This window comes from Aphelocoma coerulescens, chromosome 15 (genome assembly GCF_041296385.1).
Source record: "Aphelocoma coerulescens isolate FSJ_1873_10779 chromosome 15, UR_Acoe_1.0, whole genome shotgun sequence".
Classification (NCBI taxonomy): Eukaryota; Metazoa; Chordata; class Aves; order Passeriformes; family Corvidae; genus Aphelocoma; species Aphelocoma coerulescens.
Genome location: NC_091029.1, coordinates 9144614 through 9164526, shown reverse-complemented (window position 1 = coordinate 9164526; position 19913 = coordinate 9144614). Strand labels below are relative to the sequence as shown.

Below are 19913 nucleotides of genomic sequence, written 5' to 3'. Positions count from 1 at the left end.
TTAAAATTTAACAATTTAGACCACCTGAAATGTAACCACTGTTTGTGTTTGCTTAATCAGTTTATCGACCCCTGATTTCAGGCCAGTCAGAAAAAAATGCTGGAAGTTGGAATTTGTGTCTTCTGCCACATGTACTCACAGGACTGGCTCTAAAAATCAGGAACTCAAGTAAATGTCTATAATTTCTAAACAAGCCTGTTTCATACTGGCAGGTGCAGATGGCCTCTGTCCTCCCAGGGCTCTGGGAAAAGGCACAGTCCTGACTCATGGGAGTAGCCTCAGAACTGGCCAAGGTGAGGACCTCTGGATATTGGTGGACTTCTCTCTCCTCTGACCTGTATGTTCCAGCAGGGTGTGCCAGGCCTCTCCCTCTGCTCAGGCAGTCTCTCCAGTCCATCCCTGCTTCCTACCCTCCATGGTTCCTACTGATTTGCTTCCCTTCTTCACTCTTCTCTGCGTCACTTCTGTCTCTTCTCCTTTCTCTGGTCCTCACCAAAGGAAAGACAGAACATTTTGCTACCATCATGATGGTAGTGGCACTTTTTGCTTTGACTTTGTGTTTCACTCTTTTCATCTGCCCCTCACTGCTCTCTCCAAACTAGTAATGAAAAGCATCTCTTCACTTCCCAATTCTATGGAGTTGATGCCATGAAGATTTTTTGCCTTTTCTTTTATACTCCTGTTATACCTTTTTTTCAGCTTCTGTATTCTTAGTGCTTTTTGCCTACATTCTTGGACTTGTTTGTCAAGCTGAGAGACTAAACATTTTAGAAGCTTCATAGCTAGGGATCAGTGTGCCCCAGACCCCAAGGTCCTCTCCAGAACACATTCTGTAAACTCAGATAGAAGCATCCAGGGGAAGGCTCCTTGGGAAGGGGGGCTCACTCGAGCCTCTCATTGGGGAATCTTTGAGAGATATGCTAATTAGTAAGACCTATAATGTTATACCAAATCTTCTGGGGGGGTGGGGGGGACATTTGGTGGTCTGCATTTCGATGCATATGACCTGGACGTGTGCACCTAAGGATCCTTAAAATAAATACCAAGGTAAAATCCCTTTTTCCCTTCTAACCATGTTTGACTCTTGATTTTAAGACCAGGAAAAAGCATCAGAGTCCTGCTCTTGATTGTCTTGTCTCAAAATCCTGCATACTTCAAAATCTCGGTGTTTTCCAAGAGCAGAGGTAGCTGCTCTTGCCCATGTCTATACATTAATGACTTCTAAAATAGCAGCAACCACAAAGGAACAAAAATTTACTTTTATTTTTCATATGTTATAAACTTTGGGTAGTGAAAGAGAGTTCTTGCACAGACTCCTCTTCTGAGAAATAGATCTGCTGCTCCACTCACGCACGACAGTAATACATTCCAGAAATGGTTACAATATTTTTATTCAAAAATGCTGTATTTTTCTTAAAAATGTAGTTTAAAAATACACTGAAAGAAACTTTACCTTCTTATTTTAAAAACATACGTATTCTTCTTTGTTGCAAACATGAGCAGTGCTGTGACTTTCATACAAACAAAGTCAAAAGAAAAGAGGTGGCTTGAGAAGAAACTGGAAGAAACTTAACCAGTCAGGCTAATGCCTGTGAAAGGCCATATTAAATGAGGAATGTTGCCCTGTCCTATATCAGATTAACTAAAAAGAATCAACATCACATCTGGGTCTTTGCCAATGTGCTCTATGGAGACAACAAGGACATGCTGCAGAGAACATTGTGGTGTGATCTAAGGATCCACATCCAAAACAAGCTTCTGCCATATGAGCTCCTCACCACACTTAATGTTAGCAGAGCATAGGTGCAAAACCCTACGAGATGGACCAGCAGTGTCCATGGGAGCAGTACAAACTGGACTGGGGAATTACTTGTGCTTTACAACATAGGACTGGAAGACAACAAACAAGCCATGAAGAAAACCAGTCCAGAATAAATAGTCTGCAAAACAATGCCCAAAAGTCTGTTGTATAATAAGCCACTTAGCAAGTACTAGAAGCTTTCTTTCTAATCCATCTGTCACATGTTTTTATAGCTGAAAATAATTAACTGCTCACTATTGCTCAACAAGTAGGAGTCTATTTGAAATCACTTAATAACAGAAACAACAGGAGCACCAAGACAAGGTACTGAAAATTTCATCTGGTGTCTGAAAACAGAATTTAATCGCATTAACTTCTGTGTTAGAAAGTCCAGATTCAGGGGCAAGAAAGAAGGACTTCTGAGATGGAAGTTACTGTTTGGAGAAATTCTTAAATTTTCTAAAGCATTACATGGTGCTGTATGATGATAAGAGAACAAGGCATCATTCTGTTATTCTCTGATATGGATTCTAAAATATGCATGTGTTACTCAGTACTAAAAAGTGAGAACAGATTATTAAACTTTTGTTTGGATTTATCAGTTCAAGTGTATGTTTTCAAGGTGAATTTAAGAACCTAAAAGTAATATATTGTCCCTAACCATACTTCTCTCTGTGTCCCTGCAAGGGCACATAGCCACTGCTGAATTCACTGCAGAATTCCCCCAGATACCATCTTCCTTTCTTCTGCTACAATGTGGTGGTTTTGATCTCCTCAGGGCCTTTATAAAAACCCGTATGGGTCTTAGCTTTGAAGTTCCGTTTCCTGAACTCCTCTGAGATTTCCAGGAAGGACTTCCCCTTTGTCTCAGGAAGGAAAAACCAAACGTAGAGAGCAGTGCAGACACAGACCACAAGGAATGGGATGTAGCAGAAATGTGCTAGACTTTTCTGAGGAGGAGGAAAAAACAAGACAGTGTTGGTGACATTCTGTACGACGACAAATAGGCATAGACAAATCCCTCTTCCTGCATGGTCTGATGTCACCCAGGGAATATTTCTGTGCACCCTGGTAAGGGCCTCACATGCCTGGATGCAACAGTTCCTCAGCAGAGATTGGGAAATTCGACATAGCAAGAACAGCCTTTTGAAATGTCTTTTTCTGTCTTTCTCCCTATACATAATTGTATAGAATGGGAGCCCTCAGTGGGAAATAAGACAGGAATGTATATTGTGGAGTTCTGCTCCCTTTTGCTTCAGGAATCAGGGAATGGTGCCAGGGTCTGGCAAAGGGAAATTACATCACATCTTTAGCTTCAGCTGAGGACAGAGGAGGAATATTGATCATCCATGCCCCAAATGATTCAAATCCCAACCTCAAATCAGAAATCAGCGTAGGGAACATGGAGAAAATTTGGTTTAGAGGAGTTCTGGCCACTTTCCTCATAAAGATACTTTGCATAGAAGTGCTATCTTGCTGCTCGCAATATTCTCTTTTCCTGGTCACTATCAGAACCTCTTTCTTGTGCAGAACACTAAAGAGCTGCTTTGCTTTGGGAACGCACCACAATGAACGGAAAGGCTGTTCCAACCAGAAATAGATTGAACCAGAGCAGGGAGCCGCAGATCATGTAAGCAGCTGGTCGGGACATTTGATCAAAAACTTCTGTGGGCAGAACTCCTGTTACACCAGCTGGAAAAAGAAATGGCAAGAAAGTTAATAATATTGTTGACATTACATTAAAAACAAGAGAACACATCTTAACAAGAATGCCCAATATGAAGGACGAGGTGAATTTTTTGGTTAAATATTAAGGACTGGGTAATTATTCAAACTTTCTCACGTTAGAATGAACTGCCAGGAAAAGTTTTGTAATCCACATTATTCTTACCAGGACCCAACGGTGAGAAAGGCTTATAATTAATTCAACCCCATGGCACCGTAGGGACTGGGACAAGAAATTATTGCCAACTTGTGTGGCATGTGACACTGGCAGCTTGGTTCTATTCTTACCTGCCTTCCTTCATACTCATGTGAGCAGAGTCTCACATCTACACACTCAGCACGCAAACATCCACAACAGTCTGTGTATTGCCCACCCCCAGAAATGAACAGATTCTGCCAAGAAAAGGCACATTAGTAGGCTAACAAATAGATATGGGAATCGTGCTTCCAGGCGTTTGCAAGAAAATAATCAGATGGCGTAGCCAACAATTTCTAGGATTAAAGTGAAGCATTAGAAATGCTGGTTTACAGCCCTAATGGACTGGGCAGCAAATCAGAATCTTGTCATCTGTTTAAGCCAAGAATCACTTCCAAGTGCCTTGGCCTAATAGTCAAGAAGACTGAGGGGGAATGACACAGAGAGAAATGGGCACAGCCTGGCCCTGCACAACACTGACTTACCAGGGACATGCAAACCCCTGTGAAACAGCCAAACACCACTGGCAGAAATTACCTCGTTCCTTTGAGTATGCTATAACTAAAGGGGGTCTGAGAGTTTCCATAAGATGCCTGTACACATCTCTAAGCCCCTGCAGTACCCAAAAGTTTCACTGAAAACACTGAGGGAACTGACCTGGTCCGATTCCAAAGCTCAGGATATAGGCGAAAATGCAGGCCATGCTGAGATAAGGCATCCAGCTAATCTGAGTCTACAGCCACAGAAACCAATGGAAAACCAGTGAGGGCACTTACAGTTATTCGCCACCACTGAACACCCCAGTCATATAAAAGGCAAAGCCCAACTCAATTCCACTTAAATAATTAAGTAAAATTTGTTACCTGCTGGCTCAGAGCGACCATGAAGACAATGGCCCATCCTGCCATGAAGATATATCCCCCCAGCAGCAGTGGCCTCCGACCAGCGTAGTCTATAATCATGTTCTGCACAAAGTAACACAGGGAAATAAAGCAAGATATTTAAGCTGTATTTATAATTCCTGCCTCTTTCCTCTTCAGATTTCAATACTCTGTACCTAGTTTGCTCTAAAATAACTTTCAGGATGTTGTCTGCTTCATAGAAAAAAACCTCAAAAGAAAGTTTTGGTGGCAAGACGGGTGTTCAGGGGAGATGAGAATATCCCAGCTGCACCTAAACTCTGCCACTATCCATATGGACACAGAGCAAGAAAGTTACACTTCTTAGAGATTTCAGACAGTGATGGCAATGCAATGTCTGACCAAATACTTCTGCATTGAGCTATCTGGCTGTGAGTGCTGACAGACAGCCTGGCTGCTGTGCTTAAAGGGCTTCCTTGGCATAAAAAGCAATGTAACCCCCAAATTTGTACTTAACAGCCTCCTCCCTGCCAACAGATGCTGCGTGTCACCAGAGTGGATTGAGAGTCTCACACAAGTGACGGATGTGATGAGTTCACAGCTTCCTGTGCCAATTACAACATAGGGGATTTTGTCCTGAGGAATTCCAGCCTCTTGGAACACATAAGCTGCATAAAAATACATCTGTGGAGAGAAGAAAGTAGAAAGCAGTAAGGAAAGATCTGAAAATACATCCCATTGTTTTTCCTGAAGGACCATGCAGAGTGACTAATTCCCTGTCATACAGGCTATTTTGACAGCATCCTTCTGAACCTTCCCATAACGCACAGGTGTATTTTGGGAACCAAACATCTGACATTTGAAGATCTCCACAGGCAGAGAGACACTATTTGCTCCTCTCCCACTGACAGAATGTTGAATCCAAGTGCTCCCACCCATGTCCCATGACACAGTGCTGCTGCTGGCTCCGGTGCCAGGCTGCTTACCGAGTCATTCCCACAGAGCTGCATGGCACTGCTCAGCACAACGATGCTCACCAGCTGCCACCTCAAAGCTCGATTTTGGAAGAGCTCCCATGGATGCTTCGCTCTCTGGCCTTTAACAGCAGCCTGTTCTGCCAGCATCTCTTCCAGCTCTGCACTCAGGTCACTGGTACCTCTAAGCTTCTGCAGTGCTGCAAGGACAAGGGAAACTCTTACTCCTGGGCTTTCTCTTCTGTTTGGTGCTCTGCAGGGTAAAGGATCAAGCAGCAGGTGATGGCTGCAGAAAGCTGCAGGACAGAGCCTGTGATCATGCTGTGACCTTCACAGAGTTGATCAGCTGTGGTGAAGCCACTTGAAAGATTTGGGGGAAAGGGAGTGCAAATCCATCATCACTGTTTGACAACTGAGTATTTCCCACCAGTGCCATTTCAGCAGCCATGCTTCTGACTCAGATCTCAAGTGACTTCCCTGGGAAATGCAGGCAATTAAGATGTTCTTGGTACACAGCACATATTTCCCAGAAAATAATTCCAGCCACTATGCATATGAGGATTTGTATGCCACAAATCTAAGTAAATCCTTTAATATGAATTGGCTTCAGATTTGATCCTGAGCTCTTCAACCAGCATTTATTTCACTTCATAGTTACAAAACATATTTGCTATTGTGAACACAAGTCTTACCTTTTGACCCTATTATTGTAGAAAATAAGTCTATTGTAGGAAGATGCCTTTCAATTACCTTAACAGATCAAATATATTTAATATTATAAAATGTTCTTTAGTTTGGAAAGAGGAAGTGATCATATTTACAACTTGATATGAAACTTCCCACATGTAAAATTTGTGGCATCATTCAAAAAATTTTGGGCCCAAGTCTCACATGCTGTGGGAGGACCTAACAGTCACCCTAAACTCACCAGAAATGCAAGATTCTTTGTCTCCACGGTCAATCAAGAGATATCTGGGACTTTCAGGGAACCAAGGCAGAGCTGTGAGCTGGATCAGGGCAGGAACCACATTGCTTGCTAAAAGGAATGGCCAACTCTCCTCCCCTCCTAGGAGCTCCCTAGAAAAACACAAACACAATTTATACAGTATTTTCACAACCTCATAAAAGAGGAAGGAAGGAGGGAGGGAGGGAGGGAGGGGAGGGAGGGAGGGAGGGAGGGAGGAAGGAAGGAAGGAAGGAAGGAAGGAAGGAAGGAAGGAAGGAAGGAAGGAAGGAAGGAAGGAAGGAAGGAAGGAAGGAAGGAAGGAAGGAAGGAAGGAAGGAAGGAAGGAAGGAAGGAAGGAAGGAAGGAAGGAAGGAAGGAAGGAAGGAAGGAAGGAAGGAAGGATGGATTTAATAAATGGGCTTCTTGCTTTACATTACCTGAGTCCAACAACCTGCCCCAGCACCAACCCCAGGGCTGTAAATGATGCAGAGGTCAAGGCCACAGCTCCTCTGAGCTTCTTTGGGGCACTCTCAGCCAGATACATGGGCTGAATGTTCATGCTTACTCCTGGCAAGGCAGACAAATGCTGACCTCAGCTTGTGGGCAGAGGAGACAAGAATAAACGCAGTCAGCCACCTCTCAAGGTTGCCAGCTGCACTCTTCTGTTGCAGACCATGTGATAACTAATCTACCAGTGCTTGCCATTTACCCAAACCTTCAATTTCACCCCTATCCCTTGTATAAGCCACTAAACACACAAATATTCATCAGTAGCAGTGGATAATGAAACTGAAACCTGTCAGGGCCTCAGTTCTACGGTCTTTTCAGCACCAAATCCAAGGTTATGTGCAATGTTTCCCTCTACTTCCTCTTTTGAGGGTAATATCATATTTTAAGTCCCTTACATTGATCGTTTCCTGGGATGAACTTCTACAAAAGTTTTTGTGTTGGTGCTCATGCTGGTGAGTGACTGACATTCTTACAAGCAGATAGGGATCCATTTTCAGCTCAAACTTTCCCCATGCATAGAGATGCTCATGTGTAGTGAGCAAAAACAAAACCCCCCCGCCTGTGTATGCTTTAATAGAAAGCCCTTAGAAGCGAAGTATAAAACCTATATATAAAATTTCTTAATTCACTTACATGTGTCTGGTCATCCTAAAGGATTAATTGCTTTAATATCTTGGATCATTCCTATTTATATTTCTTCTAATTGTTACCACCTTCATCCTTCTATACTTCTCATGTTGCCGTACCTGCATTCACGCCAGTAAAAAATCTGCTGAGCATAATCATTTCAAAGGATTTGGCCATTCGGCTGAATCCTGACAAGGTTGCAGCTATGATCACAAAGACGTTGTTCAGCAGCAGGGACATCTTCCTTCCAAGAGAAAAGACAGTGATGAGCACATGTGTGTCAGGTTCAGTTACCAGGTAAAACACTTCACGTGGCAGGTGCCACCTGCCAAGCCTGGAAGCTCCAGATGGGCTGCTCAGCCCCACCACAGACCATCCTGGTTAATCCAAGCCCTGTTTGAGGTGTCTGTGTGGCATGGGGTGTACCTGCAGTGCTGGCTTTAGGCTTTCTGAAGGCACCACCAGGTTCTCCCCCAGATTCAGGGCTCTTGTGCTCACACATAGTTTCCATTTGAATGGAGAGGAATATTCCTTCAGCAAGCCATATGCATTTTGGTCTGAAAATGTTAATTTGTTGAAACAGGCAATTTTCATGTAATAGTGTAATTGTTGTGAAACTTTGTCAGAAAGTTTTCATGTGTCCCAGGAGAAATTTCTGCTGAAAACCAGGGAAAAAAAGAGAGCTCTATTGACCCATACTATTATTATTGCCAGTAATTCTGTCTAGTCCCCGCTCACTGCCTTACCAGTCAGTCTTTGTTTCTCTTCTTTATGATGGAATGTGATTTTATTCCAAAGCAGTACAGGGTGAAATCTCAAAAATTTTAGTGGGGTAAGGAAGCCATATCCTTTCAGGTCTTCATAACCTTGAAACTAGTAAGTCATGGGACCTCAAACCATAATAGGGCCTGCTTCATCATATAAGAGGAGCAAACTGAAGTGATAGCACATAGAGGAAAATCTTGGGGTCAAGAGAGAGGGAAGCAAAATCTAATTTCCTATTAGTTTATGTCGGTAACATTGGTTTGGGTTTCTTTTTCTGAAGAGAACTGGGGATAGAGCTGTGTATGAAAGATAGGTGAGGTAAGACAGATACTTGTACGCACACACAGAGGAAAAAAAACCAAACCACTCTGGATATTTATTGAATACTTCCAGAAATATTTCAGACCAAAAGGTGGATACACAGCCTGTAAGACATGAGGAGCTGGGATGCTAGCACTGCTCTTTGTAAGCACCCTCTGTTTTTCTAGTGTCATTCCCACCAATTACCACAGTTTATTTTGAGGAAAAATCCTTAGTCTGATCCATCATGATTTCCCATTTAAAAGCATGGCAGAAAACTGGACACAAAAATTATAGGGATTATGTAGGTGGTTACTGTGATAAGGAGTTGAACTGAAATCCTTGTAGCACCTCAGCTGGGCTGGAATGTGATGAGAAGGTAATGTGGGGAAAAAAACCTGTTCCCTGTTGAGTTTTGAGATATGAAATACTGTTTTGTCAGGTAGTTTCTCCCCACCAACCCAGAATGTTTATAGCAGACTGATCTGTGATAGAAAACTTGTTTTCATTCTTTGTACCTACGGTGGGCATTTTGCTGTAGGGCTCCTAATTCCTCTTAGATTAAGGGAAGCTGCAAGGCTTAATTTAAACTCCAGCACTTCTTACCTTCCCAACATGATGGCCATGGGACCAGCAACCACAGCCCCAGTGAGGCCTCCCAGAGGGTAGGCAGAAACAGTGAAGGACCACAGCAGCAGGATCACATTGCTCTCCAGGGGAACACCCGTGCGCTCCAGCCAGGTTGTGTTCATGAATGTCTGGATGTACTGAGAGAGAAGGACAGTGCTGCAGAACCACCAGAGAGGTGAAGGACACTGAGAAAGGCTCCCTTTTTAATATATCTATTTATGCTGGGTTTGTGCCTCCAATCTCCTCCAGTTCTTAGATGTGTTTTTAGCAGAGTTTAGGGTATAAAACTGTTGCTGTTGCAGTTGGTTTATATCTGTATGTAGTTATTTTCGATAATCTAAAAATTAATTTCACAGGTCTCACTTTGAATCTAAGGGCAAAAATCAACTTTAAAGGATGCAGGTTGGTAAAATTTTAGACTTAGATTTTGGTAAAGCAGTTGAAACAAAGCTTTTGAATAAATTCTTGTGACACTAAATGGATGGTTTTTAGGATGGCTTTCGACAACAAAGTCCTGTACTCCAGATGTGAATTTTACAGAGGGAACAAGACGTCCTTGCTTCCTGTCCCTCAACAGCAGCAGCCTGCAGATTTTCAGTGGCACACCACTGTTCACAGCCCAACAGAGCCACCAAGGAAGGGTCTGTCTTGGGGGGCAGGGACTGGGACTAGCAGTACTTACTGAGGCTGGAGCATTGATGATGGAGATGTTGTAACCGTATTGGAAAGTGCCTCCAATCCCAGCAGCACATATTGTCAGGATCAGGATCTTGTTCTGAAGCTGAAGAAAAGGGGAAGACAATGGATGGCTTCCTTGCACAAAATAAAACTACTCAAAAGACATTCAGACTTTGAGCTGGGGAATTTTCCCATGGCCATGTGTATCCAGTGCATTCAGGAGTTATTGGTGTGCTATTATTTCTATCCTTTCATGATAATAACACATATTTTAGATTAGAGTGCCTTTCCTGTGATGCTGCACGTTATATGGAGCAGACAATGTTCAGCAGTCTATAATTGCGTATTCAGTATTATGATACAGGTGAAATATGTGGCAGACAGTCAGTTCCTATGCCATGTTCAGGTCTCCTTGAGGACATTTCTTCATGAGTATTGCCACTTGCTTATATTGCCAACTAACACCACTGTTGTGCCTTGGGAAGCACATGCAGGGGATTGGGCTGCCTCACACAGCATCATAGGGTCAGGTGTTGGTATAAAAGTAAGGTCTCTTGACTTTTTGAAGGGTGTAGAACAAGTTGTCCTGGCTGGCCCAACATGGCAGCTGACAGCTCACTGGCAGGCTGACAAGCAAAAACATACATCTTTTTTCCCCTGTTTTGTGCCTGTGCCTTTGGTTTCCCCATATGTAGGCGAAATCCTGTGACAGGTAAGATGCACCCTGAGGGAGTCCTGGGTCTGGGAGCTCTGTTCCATGTCTCAAGACCACTCTGAGCATGCTGAGGGCCCCAGCATGTCTTTAGCCTGACACCTCCTGCACAATGTTCTGGGTGTCCCAGGGCCAGGATGGCCTTTGCCAGCCCCCTGCTTAAAAACCCCTCCCACTGGGAAAGCTCTAGTGTAACATGAAGAACCCATGCTCAGGCTTGGCTGTTTGCCAGTCAGTGCAGGGCACATCAGGCCAGATTGTGTTTTGCTACATGAATATGACCCCAGTGACCCTGAGAACTTAAATAACCCAAAGCTGGGGACCTCTTTCTGCTTTACCTGTTCATTTTCTTCTTACAGAGCTGTCCACTAAAGAAAAGGAAATTTTGGTCTAATCTCACAATAGCTTTAAAACCACAAATTCAAATAATCTTGGATTTTTTTCCTTTCCGCAAAGTGTTTTCTTCTAAATAACTTCCATACCAGCCTGAGACAAAATGTTCTCCCAGGACAAAAATTAAAGCCAAACTATTCCAACCCTGCAGCAAGAGGAGGCTGAGCTCTCTCCTGTCCCAGCTAGCAGCGGGTACCTTTCACTTGCACTTTCCATGGCTACACCATTTCCCTGTCTTGTTACTGAGAACTGAGCTAAGGATTGGGCACCTGATATCTCTGCTCTTCCTAATTATTCTAGTTCTCCAGGTGAGAGAGTTTCCTCTCCCTACAATAGCACATTCTTTTTTATTTACAATGCCTAGGAATGCACCACTCCTGCTCATTTCCCTGCTTTCATTATAGAGTACCTCCCCCATCAAGTCCTGTATCACAGAGCTCTTTTGTGGCCATGAGCTAAAGTAAAATGGTTTGTTTCTCCCTTCAGGAGCCAGCAAACACTACTGTGCTCAGAGCTGAGCTGTATTTACAGAGTGACCTTCCCAAGCCCTCCTTAACGCCCGGCTTCCGCGCTGTTTTCCCAGCCACGGTGGTGGTGTGCAGCTGCCAGGAGAGTCATTAGTCTGTCAACTTTATCCCAAGGACTGTGATGAATTGGAAAAATAATTCTACGCAAACCTGACAGTATTTACACAGCCTTATAAAAATTCAAATTAAAAAAAAAAAATCTCTAAATAATAATAGTAAAATAGATGTTTTACCAGTCTCTGCAGCTTGTTCATCCTCTTTCGTAGGTTTTCCTCTGTCTGCCAAAGGCTCTGGTACTCTCACAGTGCTCTAAAGGATTATTTAAATCTCCAGCATAGGAATGTGTATTTAGTCACCCATTACGTTAGGATAAGACACTTGATTTGGCAGGTGTTTTGCCAGCTGATTTACATTCTCAAAATGGAGCTGAACATTCATTAGCAAGACAGTTCAATTCATTTTGTTGAAAACCGATGACAGTCCAGGGAACTGATTCTCCAAGATCCAGATCTGTCTAAACCCTCTTGAAGGCCAGTGTGGTTTACAACATAAATTCCTTCTCAGAGCATCTGGCACAGTTAGCAGTATCACTTCTCTGACTAAGTGTGATAAAATCAAAATTAACTATAATTTTTTTTCCCCTGATTGTATTTGTCCTGGAACACAATCTAAGATCTGAAAGACAAACCAGACTACTTCCCTTGGTCCTATCAACGACTGGAATGAATGAAGCCCAAGCCTTTCAAATCCCTGGTTACCCAAGGCCTTTCCCTGTACTCCTGTCTATGTTCTGGTGACAGACAGGGAATCCAGCTGTTGCTGGAAAGGCTGTGTACAGCAGTACAGAAGGCTGTGGTCCTGTTCCCTCTCCATAGCCTGGCACAGAGCAAACAGCCACACTTATAGCATTAGATCTTGTCAGGTACAGGCAGACAGCAGTGATGGCTTTGCTTCTTTCTATAAAACAGAAAAGCACTCTCTGGCAGTGGGAAATGGTGAATCCTTATGAATCCTAAAGATGGAGATGGAGGTATATTGCACTGCCAGCAGTAACGTTAAGGCGCTGCTTCACAAAATATCTGTCCTTCAGGAGTAATCATGGTGTTTTAACATCCTTTCATCCTGCAGAGTGAAATTTGTGAGGTTCCTGACAGATTTCAAAGTATTTGAAATAAGCTAAATGTTTTTAAATGCCTCTTTGTCCCTACTCAGGTTTTACTGCACCTGAACAGAAATATGAACCTATTCCACATCACAGAGGTATTTTCTAGTGAATGTGTAGAATGTGGTGCTGCATCAGCTGCAGCCACTAAGTGGCAGGAGAAGTACAAAATTTGCTGTATTAGGCTCTGAATCCAACATGCCAGCACTTTGCTGCCTGTGACATGTGGCAGGGGTTAGATGAATACTTCCAACAGCTTCCCAAACAATAACTTGTTAACTGGGGAACCAACATAACTGTACAAGTCAACAGACACTGATAGATAGTTTAGGCAGCATATATCGAGAACAGTAATTAATTCAAAAAGGAAAGCTCTAGTTTCTTCATGCTGTCTGCTCTGAGCTTGTGACAGTAACCAGATCTGAGTGAAGTCCTATGAGTAGGCATTGAGATGCTGGGGATTGTGGCACAAGCTGTTCACAAGCCTCCCTGTTCCAGAGGGGGCATAAATTGGATTTTTTTGCTGTAGCTAGATCTATGTGCAGCTGGCTAGCTGGGAGTTTCAGGAAGTTGTCCTCTATCTTTTCTAGTAACAGCTGCCTTGATGAGGAGTGAAGGGATAGATTTTTTTCTTCTACACAGCATCTATATTACCCATGCTTTGGTGCTGGGAGATGCTCACACTGGTTGTGTTTCTAATTGGCTTTTTGCTGCACCTTAAAAACCCCAGCATTCCCACTGTTTCATCCTTGTTGTCAGAGTTTCAGAGCTGCAGTTGGTGCAGATGAGAAATCTCTGGGGTTAGGGTCTGTCACCAGGGTATAAACACTGCTCTGCAATTACTCAAACTCCTGGCTCTGGAAGCCTTCACATAAACCCGGCAGGTTTCCACAGTACTGTGGGGACCCTCCACTCGCTTCCTTCAAATACTCTTTCACTGAAACCCATCATAATCAGGGTGAAATATGATGCCATGCACATGGAAGAGGAGTTATTTGGAGAATGTGATGGCAGTCTCTGCCTGCAATTATCTGACTGCAGGAATAAGTGGTAATCCCACCATTAGGAAAGACCATCAACACATGCTCTTTGATCTGTCACGAACTGAGAGGTTCCAATGTTTTAGTGTGTTTTTACACCAGAATTATCTGGACCAGCTTCAAGGGGAGAAAAAAGGCCCCATTTCCATCTGTGAGGCTTGGATCTACAGGATGAATTCTCCCTACAAATGCTACACTGTAAATAGCAGGAGATTTTGAGCGGCTCCCTGGCTGGTTGCTGACTTTCCCAAGCTCTAGCCTGGCTATTTTTGCAAACCCTTCTCACTTTCCTCTAAGGATCACCACTGTGAGATACAAAATACCTCTGTTTGCTTGTCCTTACTCTTGCAGAACTCACATAGAATACAGAACACAAATAATAAGATCTGCAAACAAGCAGCTTTCTCAAGAAACATGCAGGTTTGCTGATTTCATGGTGAAAGTAATGTTTATGGAACTTAGCTGTTGAAAAGGATTTTCTTTGTAGGAAATTAGTGCCCTGCTGTGACACTATTATTCTCAGTTCCAGCAGTTCACTAATGTTCTTTATAAAACCCCCACAATTTATGTAAGTTCAAAACACTGTATAAGAACTTCAGGAAATGAGCTTCATCATAGAGGTTTCTCAGGGCAGGGACCCAGTGCTGACAGAGCTTCTGCTACCACACGGAGTCACTGGGACACTTTCCAGACCAGTGGAGATACATGGGAGCTGAGTCCTTTGAGAACACAAGGGCTGATACAACCAAGGGAACTAGCTTTCCCTTGCTAGCTAGGATTTTTGGATACCAGAAGAACAGCTGTATGTTCTGTATGTTGGATCAGCAGTCTGCCTTTTCCTCCTCCTGATAAGCAACAGAGCTTCTCTGGAAAAACTGAGGAAAGCCAAAATCCTAAAAATAATTCAAATACCTTTTTTTCAGTCCATTGTGAGCTGTAGGTCATGCTGTGGCTGAACTATTTCCTTTCCTTCCATCTTTGTATCAGACACTGATGCAGGCAGTTTGTTGAAATTGAGTGACCCGAAGGCCAGAGAGAACAAAGTGCTTGGTTGAACAAAACCTCTATTTCTGTGTGTGAGAAGAGCATTTAGACTCGACCAAATGGCATCAAATGTTGCTGAATGTTCCCATCAGAGGAAAGGAAAATGTGTACAGCATTGTCAGAGTCTCAGACTTACCCTGCTTTCTTATTTAACAGTCCCTTCAGACAGAGCTTTTGATTAGAGCTGTGCCCTGGCTTATTGAGAGGCAGCTGGACTGGAACACGTAGTCCGGCCTCTGGTGAAAACCAAAGTACAAATACCTTTTCTGACTCCTTGTAGGGGTCTTCAGCAGCTGACAGCATGGTCAGTTGATGTGCTACTATTGTGAGCTGAGCATAGACCTCTTTTTATAAGACACAAGCATTGTTTTTCAGTTCTCTTGTTGATTTGGCCACAGTGCTTATGAAATGGATGTTACAAAATAAAGGCCCCTGAAGGATATTCCCTACTGACAGCTGTGGGAGGTGACCTATGGAGTAGGGGACAGATCACAAGGGAAAAGAATTTAACAAGAATTATTAAACACTGGAGAAAAATAACTGTGCAAAGAGACAGACATTTTCTTGTTTGATGTCTTCAACTGATGATCAGAAGCTGTTTTGGAAGAAGTGGTTTATTTGGATATGTGATGAGGCTCAGCTCAAGGAGATTTAAATGAGATCTTCTTTCTCATGATATGCCAGATGCAAAGCTGTATTTTTGAACTAAAAACCATAGGAAATAAAAATAACATTAACTGTGATTTACAGCAAACCCTTTGCAAACCACAAGTCCTTGGAGGGCTGAACTCTAAGTGCTATCTTTAGTTTCTTTCTAACAAACACACAAATTTAAGAATCCATCCAGTTCTGTATGATTCACTTTCTCCTGACTTTAGCCATCACACTCCAGAGCTAGCTGATTTGGAACAAGAAATCCTTCAACAAAGGAGAAAGAATTTATATATGGCTATTATATAGGGAAAAGTAAACATTTCAAGTGCCTCAAGCAGTTATGATTACACAGCTTATCTATGCACAACAGCTTCATGAAGCTCTTGGCACCTCTTGTCCATGCTACCGAGGACTGAGTTTGGGAGCTGGAATAACCTTCCAGAAAGGTCCCCTGGCTGGTGTGGCTCACTTGTTCCTAGTGCCAGGGCATCAGTCATGTAGAGATCTGTTCTATACCAAGGCTATCAGGGGTGTCAGGCATGGCATGTCCTGGGGAGCACCGTGGGTGAGACCTTGAACAGAACTGGCATGGTCTCATATCCTGGTAGGGGGAGTCTCTCAGAGTGGGTGTGTGGGGGTATCTTTGTTTTCAGATGAAGGGAAGATTTGGGACTGTAAGCAGGGGGGTGGACCATTACTCCAAGCAAGGGGCTTGGGGTTATGTGGTCTGGGAGTGAACGCTCTCTCTTGAGTACCCTACAGCCCAGCTGAAGGAGATGCCTGTGCGTCATTGCGCCAGGTATGACTTGTCACAGTAGGACACATTGCAAAATGTCATCAGATGAAGTTACAAACAAAATGCCAATGGCGTTAAAGAGCAGAGGACACATGTCACTGGCTGCACACTCACCAAGTGCGTGCCTGGGGGCTGTTTTCCTGCCCCATCAGCTGCAGGCAGGGGTGAGCGCCCTGCCAAGGGCGCCAATGCTCGTTAGGGCCTGTGCTGACATGGCACACAGCTCCTTTCATCCTGCAACCCCGGGGACTGCTGTGCTGGGCAAAATGGGAACTGCTGCCTTTAAACAAAGCATCTGTTTATTCTTGAAACAATTAGTGACGGCAGTTAGATCTTGAACTCGTTACTAAGCCCAAAACAATTATGATAAAAACAAGTTCCAGATGGGCTCAAAAGGAGTTGTTTTTGTCTTCACTGAATTAGAATGGATTCCATGTCTTCAAGTTCCTCTGGTATTTATGGACAGGAAACATGAATTACACACAATAATTTACTACAAACAAAAGAGATGAATGCTGCAACAGCCCATTTATCTTTGCTCATGTGCCTTCTTGAGGTTTATGTGCTGTTTAACCCATGGGGAGAGTTAATAGCATTTTTTTCTATTTTCTAACTCTGCAGTTTTGGTTTGCAGAAACTGAGACAGGAAGCTGTTGAATTTCTGCTGCAGGTTACTATTACTGAGCCTGCAGATGCAGAATGGGTAAATACTGTCTGGCAAAGAGCTGCCTCTAAAACCATGTTTCAGTTCTTCCTTTGAAGGACTTGTGCAAAGGTTACAGTTGGGACTTCTTCTAATTAGTTCCTCTGGCAGCTCCAAGAGCCTGCAGACAGAGACCTTTTTCAAAGCCTGTCCAAAATGGACTGAAGTCTGGGCATCAGACCTATTTGTATGGAAACTTTGAGTTTCTGACATCTTGGGTTTTGAAGCTGATGCTGCACATTGACAGCAATTGAACAGCTCCAAAAAGGAAGGGGAACCCAGCAGATGGCAGGAAGCAACGGTACATCACTGTGCTACATCTGCTTCAAGCCCCCAGGCAGGGGCAGGACAGGATAAGGCAGGAGGAAATCAGTGAAAAAAACCTCCTGGGCAGCATTTTTCTGGCAGTCCTTCTTACCTTCTTGCAGCTGAGACAAAAAGTTTGGCTTTGCTTTTTTTTCAGGCTTTTAGTTAGATTTCATGATTTTATAAAAGGCTGCATGACAGCATCACTACGAAGGTGTGTATGTGAACCCAAATATGTGGCTGGGCTGATGGGAACTTGTGGAAGGACATAATTCCAAAAACCCATAAAATGTGACATGGATTGTAATAAAGACTAAAGCTGCCCTGGGTGTACTGTAGTGCATGAAGTCAGCTTGGCTGAGCTCCGAAGAGAGTGAGATCATGGGCAGAAAGCAGCCTGGGAACTCAGGGTGACAGTGAGATTTGTTTGGCCTCTCCCAGTGGGAGCTGGTGAGCTTCCCGATGCACTTCATCACTTCTCCCCCTTCCCCCATAAACCTTAGAAAAGAAACCTTAAGTAGAAGCTTGAACAAATAGAGTTCTCCAGTTTTGGCTAGAAAAGAAGGGAAGAGAAGAAAATTGAGAAACTGATTATTACTGTTTTTTAGATTTTATGCAATGTCTAATTTGCACAGTCTTTCACAGAGAGTAAGTGGGATTGATTATTTGGATTCTCATTTCTGTGGAGCTAGCGAGAGCCTCCTTTCAGCAGAGAGGCTCCCAATATTCATGTCCCAGCCTTGGTTCAAACAGGGACAGGGCAGGAATCATGGTGCTTGAACTCAGCTTCTCTCTGGTGCCCACAGGCAGCAAGAGCAGATAGGAAACCTCTAATTCCCCACACAAAGGAACAGGATATTTATTCATTTATTTCATTCATTATTTATGTATTGACTCTCAGTTCTTTGACTCAGTTGCCCATTCTGCTGGGTTGGGAGCTCTGTGGCATGCTGGAGGGCTGAGCTGCAGCAGCACAGCATTTGGGCTGAAACAGCCACATGAATAAGGGCAGCCCTTTGCAGAGCTCCTGGCCTGATGAATTTCCCTGCAAGATCAGCTCTTCTCAACTGTCAGAGCTCTCACATCCATCCCAGCTCCCACCAAAAGCCTGTAACCAACCCTATTGACACTGCTGCACTTTGGGGTCCAAGTTCCTCGCTCAACTCCATTCCCAGGATCCCTAATGCAGCTCTGACCTGAAGCAGTTTCTCCTTCTTCCCCAGCAACATCAGAGGTGGTCTCAGCACCGCAGTGCCCAGGGCACTCAGGAGCCCATTCTCTGGTCTAACAGATGCCCACTGGTCTCTTTGCCTTCTCCCCTCTCTCCCTCAGTACGTTGCTTTATCCTCATGTCCTGTCATCTTCCATCTGGGTTTTGTATTTCATCAAAGAGCATTCGGGTTGGAGGTGGTGGAAGACATAAAGACTCCCTCCCCCGTCGGTAATTTAATTTCCCATTAACTGAGGGTTTAAAGGGAAATCTCAGGGCTCATTAAGGCTCTGATGACAGCTTAACCCTCTCCAGCACAAACCCAACACCAGGCCCATTCCTCATCCGAATCCAGGGTGGCTGTAACCTTAGACCAGACTCTTGAGCAGGGCAGACAGGTCTGGAAAGCACAGTCAGCAGAAGAGTGAAGGATATCGGGGTTTTGGCGATCTTTATCAGCTCCCGTTTTCAGGAGCACTGTCTGTGTTGGACACGCGAGCAGCAGAGAGACTCTGCTCTCTCCTGAGGGCTGAATTCAAGTGCTGCCGCCGTTCCCCAAGTCACCCTCAGCACCTGGTGGGACCATACATCCCTCGGTTTCTTCCAGCGACCTTGTGCGACCTCGACAGCCCGGTGCGATCTCGCACAGCTTGGGGAAGCGCCTCACTGCGCTCCATCCAGGAGGCAGGAGAGGTTCTAGCAGGAATGACTGAAAACCCGAAGTCCTTTGTGCCTTAGCGAATACAAGACCCTTCTGATCAGCGAAGCAACCGGCACACCGGCTGAGGCACCGGCACTGCCGCCCTTTTCCCAGCCCAGCTCCCCGCAGTTCCTCTCTCTCCAAGCCAGCGGGTGTGCGGGGAACAACGCGCTGACAGCCGCCGGCTCTCGACACTGCGGGACCGCATCTTAGCGCACCGCGGCTAACTCGGCCGGGGCAGGGACCGGGTGCAGGCTTCCCCCGCCGGGCAGGTCACTGTCCCAGAACCCGGGCCTCAGCCCGGGCACTGCCCCGGCCCGCGCAGTCCCGCGTGCGGCGTGCCGCCCCAGCCCACGTGCTCCGCCATCCTCTGCCGGTGACTGCCGCCCCCGGAACTCTCGTAACCCGCGCTTCCCGTCCCCGCCTTCGCCCGTCCGCCCGTCCCCGGCGCTGCCGCTGCCATGGGCCCGGGGGCGGGCCCGGGGCCGGTCCCATCCCCGGCCGCGGCGGGTCCGCTCCGGGTTGGCGGCGGCCGCGGGCCGGGACCATGAGGCGCGTTCCTATTGGCCGGCGCGCGCCGCCTGTCGCGCGGGGATTGGCCGGGCGCGCCCCGCGGGGGCGGAGCGTGCAGGAGGAGCGGGGGGGGGCGTTAAA

At 44.9% G+C, this 19913-nt stretch overlaps 1 protein-coding gene across 1 annotated transcript; it reads right to left on the bottom strand.

The window, feature by feature from the left end:
* Nucleotides 1–1281: 1281 nt before the first annotated feature.
* Nucleotides 1282–11941, bottom strand: SLC2A11 (solute carrier family 2 member 11). Its single transcript, XM_069031269.1, has 12 exons — nucleotides 11878–11941; nucleotides 10017–10115; nucleotides 9311–9471; nucleotides 7759–7883; nucleotides 6940–7069; nucleotides 6485–6633; nucleotides 5569–5756; nucleotides 5156–5266; nucleotides 4586–4687; nucleotides 4380–4455; nucleotides 3366–3493; nucleotides 1282–2751 (listed from the first exon to the last, which is right to left on the bottom strand). The coding sequence occupies exons 1-12, from the start codon at nucleotides 11896–11898 to the stop codon at nucleotides 2551–2553; spliced, it is 1491 nt and encodes a 496-aa protein (XP_068887370.1). The 5' UTR covers nucleotides 11899–11941; the 3' UTR covers nucleotides 1282–2550.
* Between the last annotated feature and the right edge of the window lie 7972 nt (nucleotides 11942–19913).

Coding starts and splice junctions, on each gene's coding strand:
- SLC2A11 (XM_069031269.1), bottom strand. CDS start 11,898: ATGAACAAGCTGCAGAGACTG. Junction 5,757..6,484: donor CAAAGAATCTTGCATTTCTG/GTGAGTTTAGGG, acceptor TTGTCCTTGCAG/CACTGCAGAAGCTTAGAGGT. Junction 3,494..4,379: donor GAGCTTTGGAATCGGACCAG/GTCAGTTCCCTC, acceptor TTCTTTTTCCAG/CTGGTGTAACAGGAGTTCTG.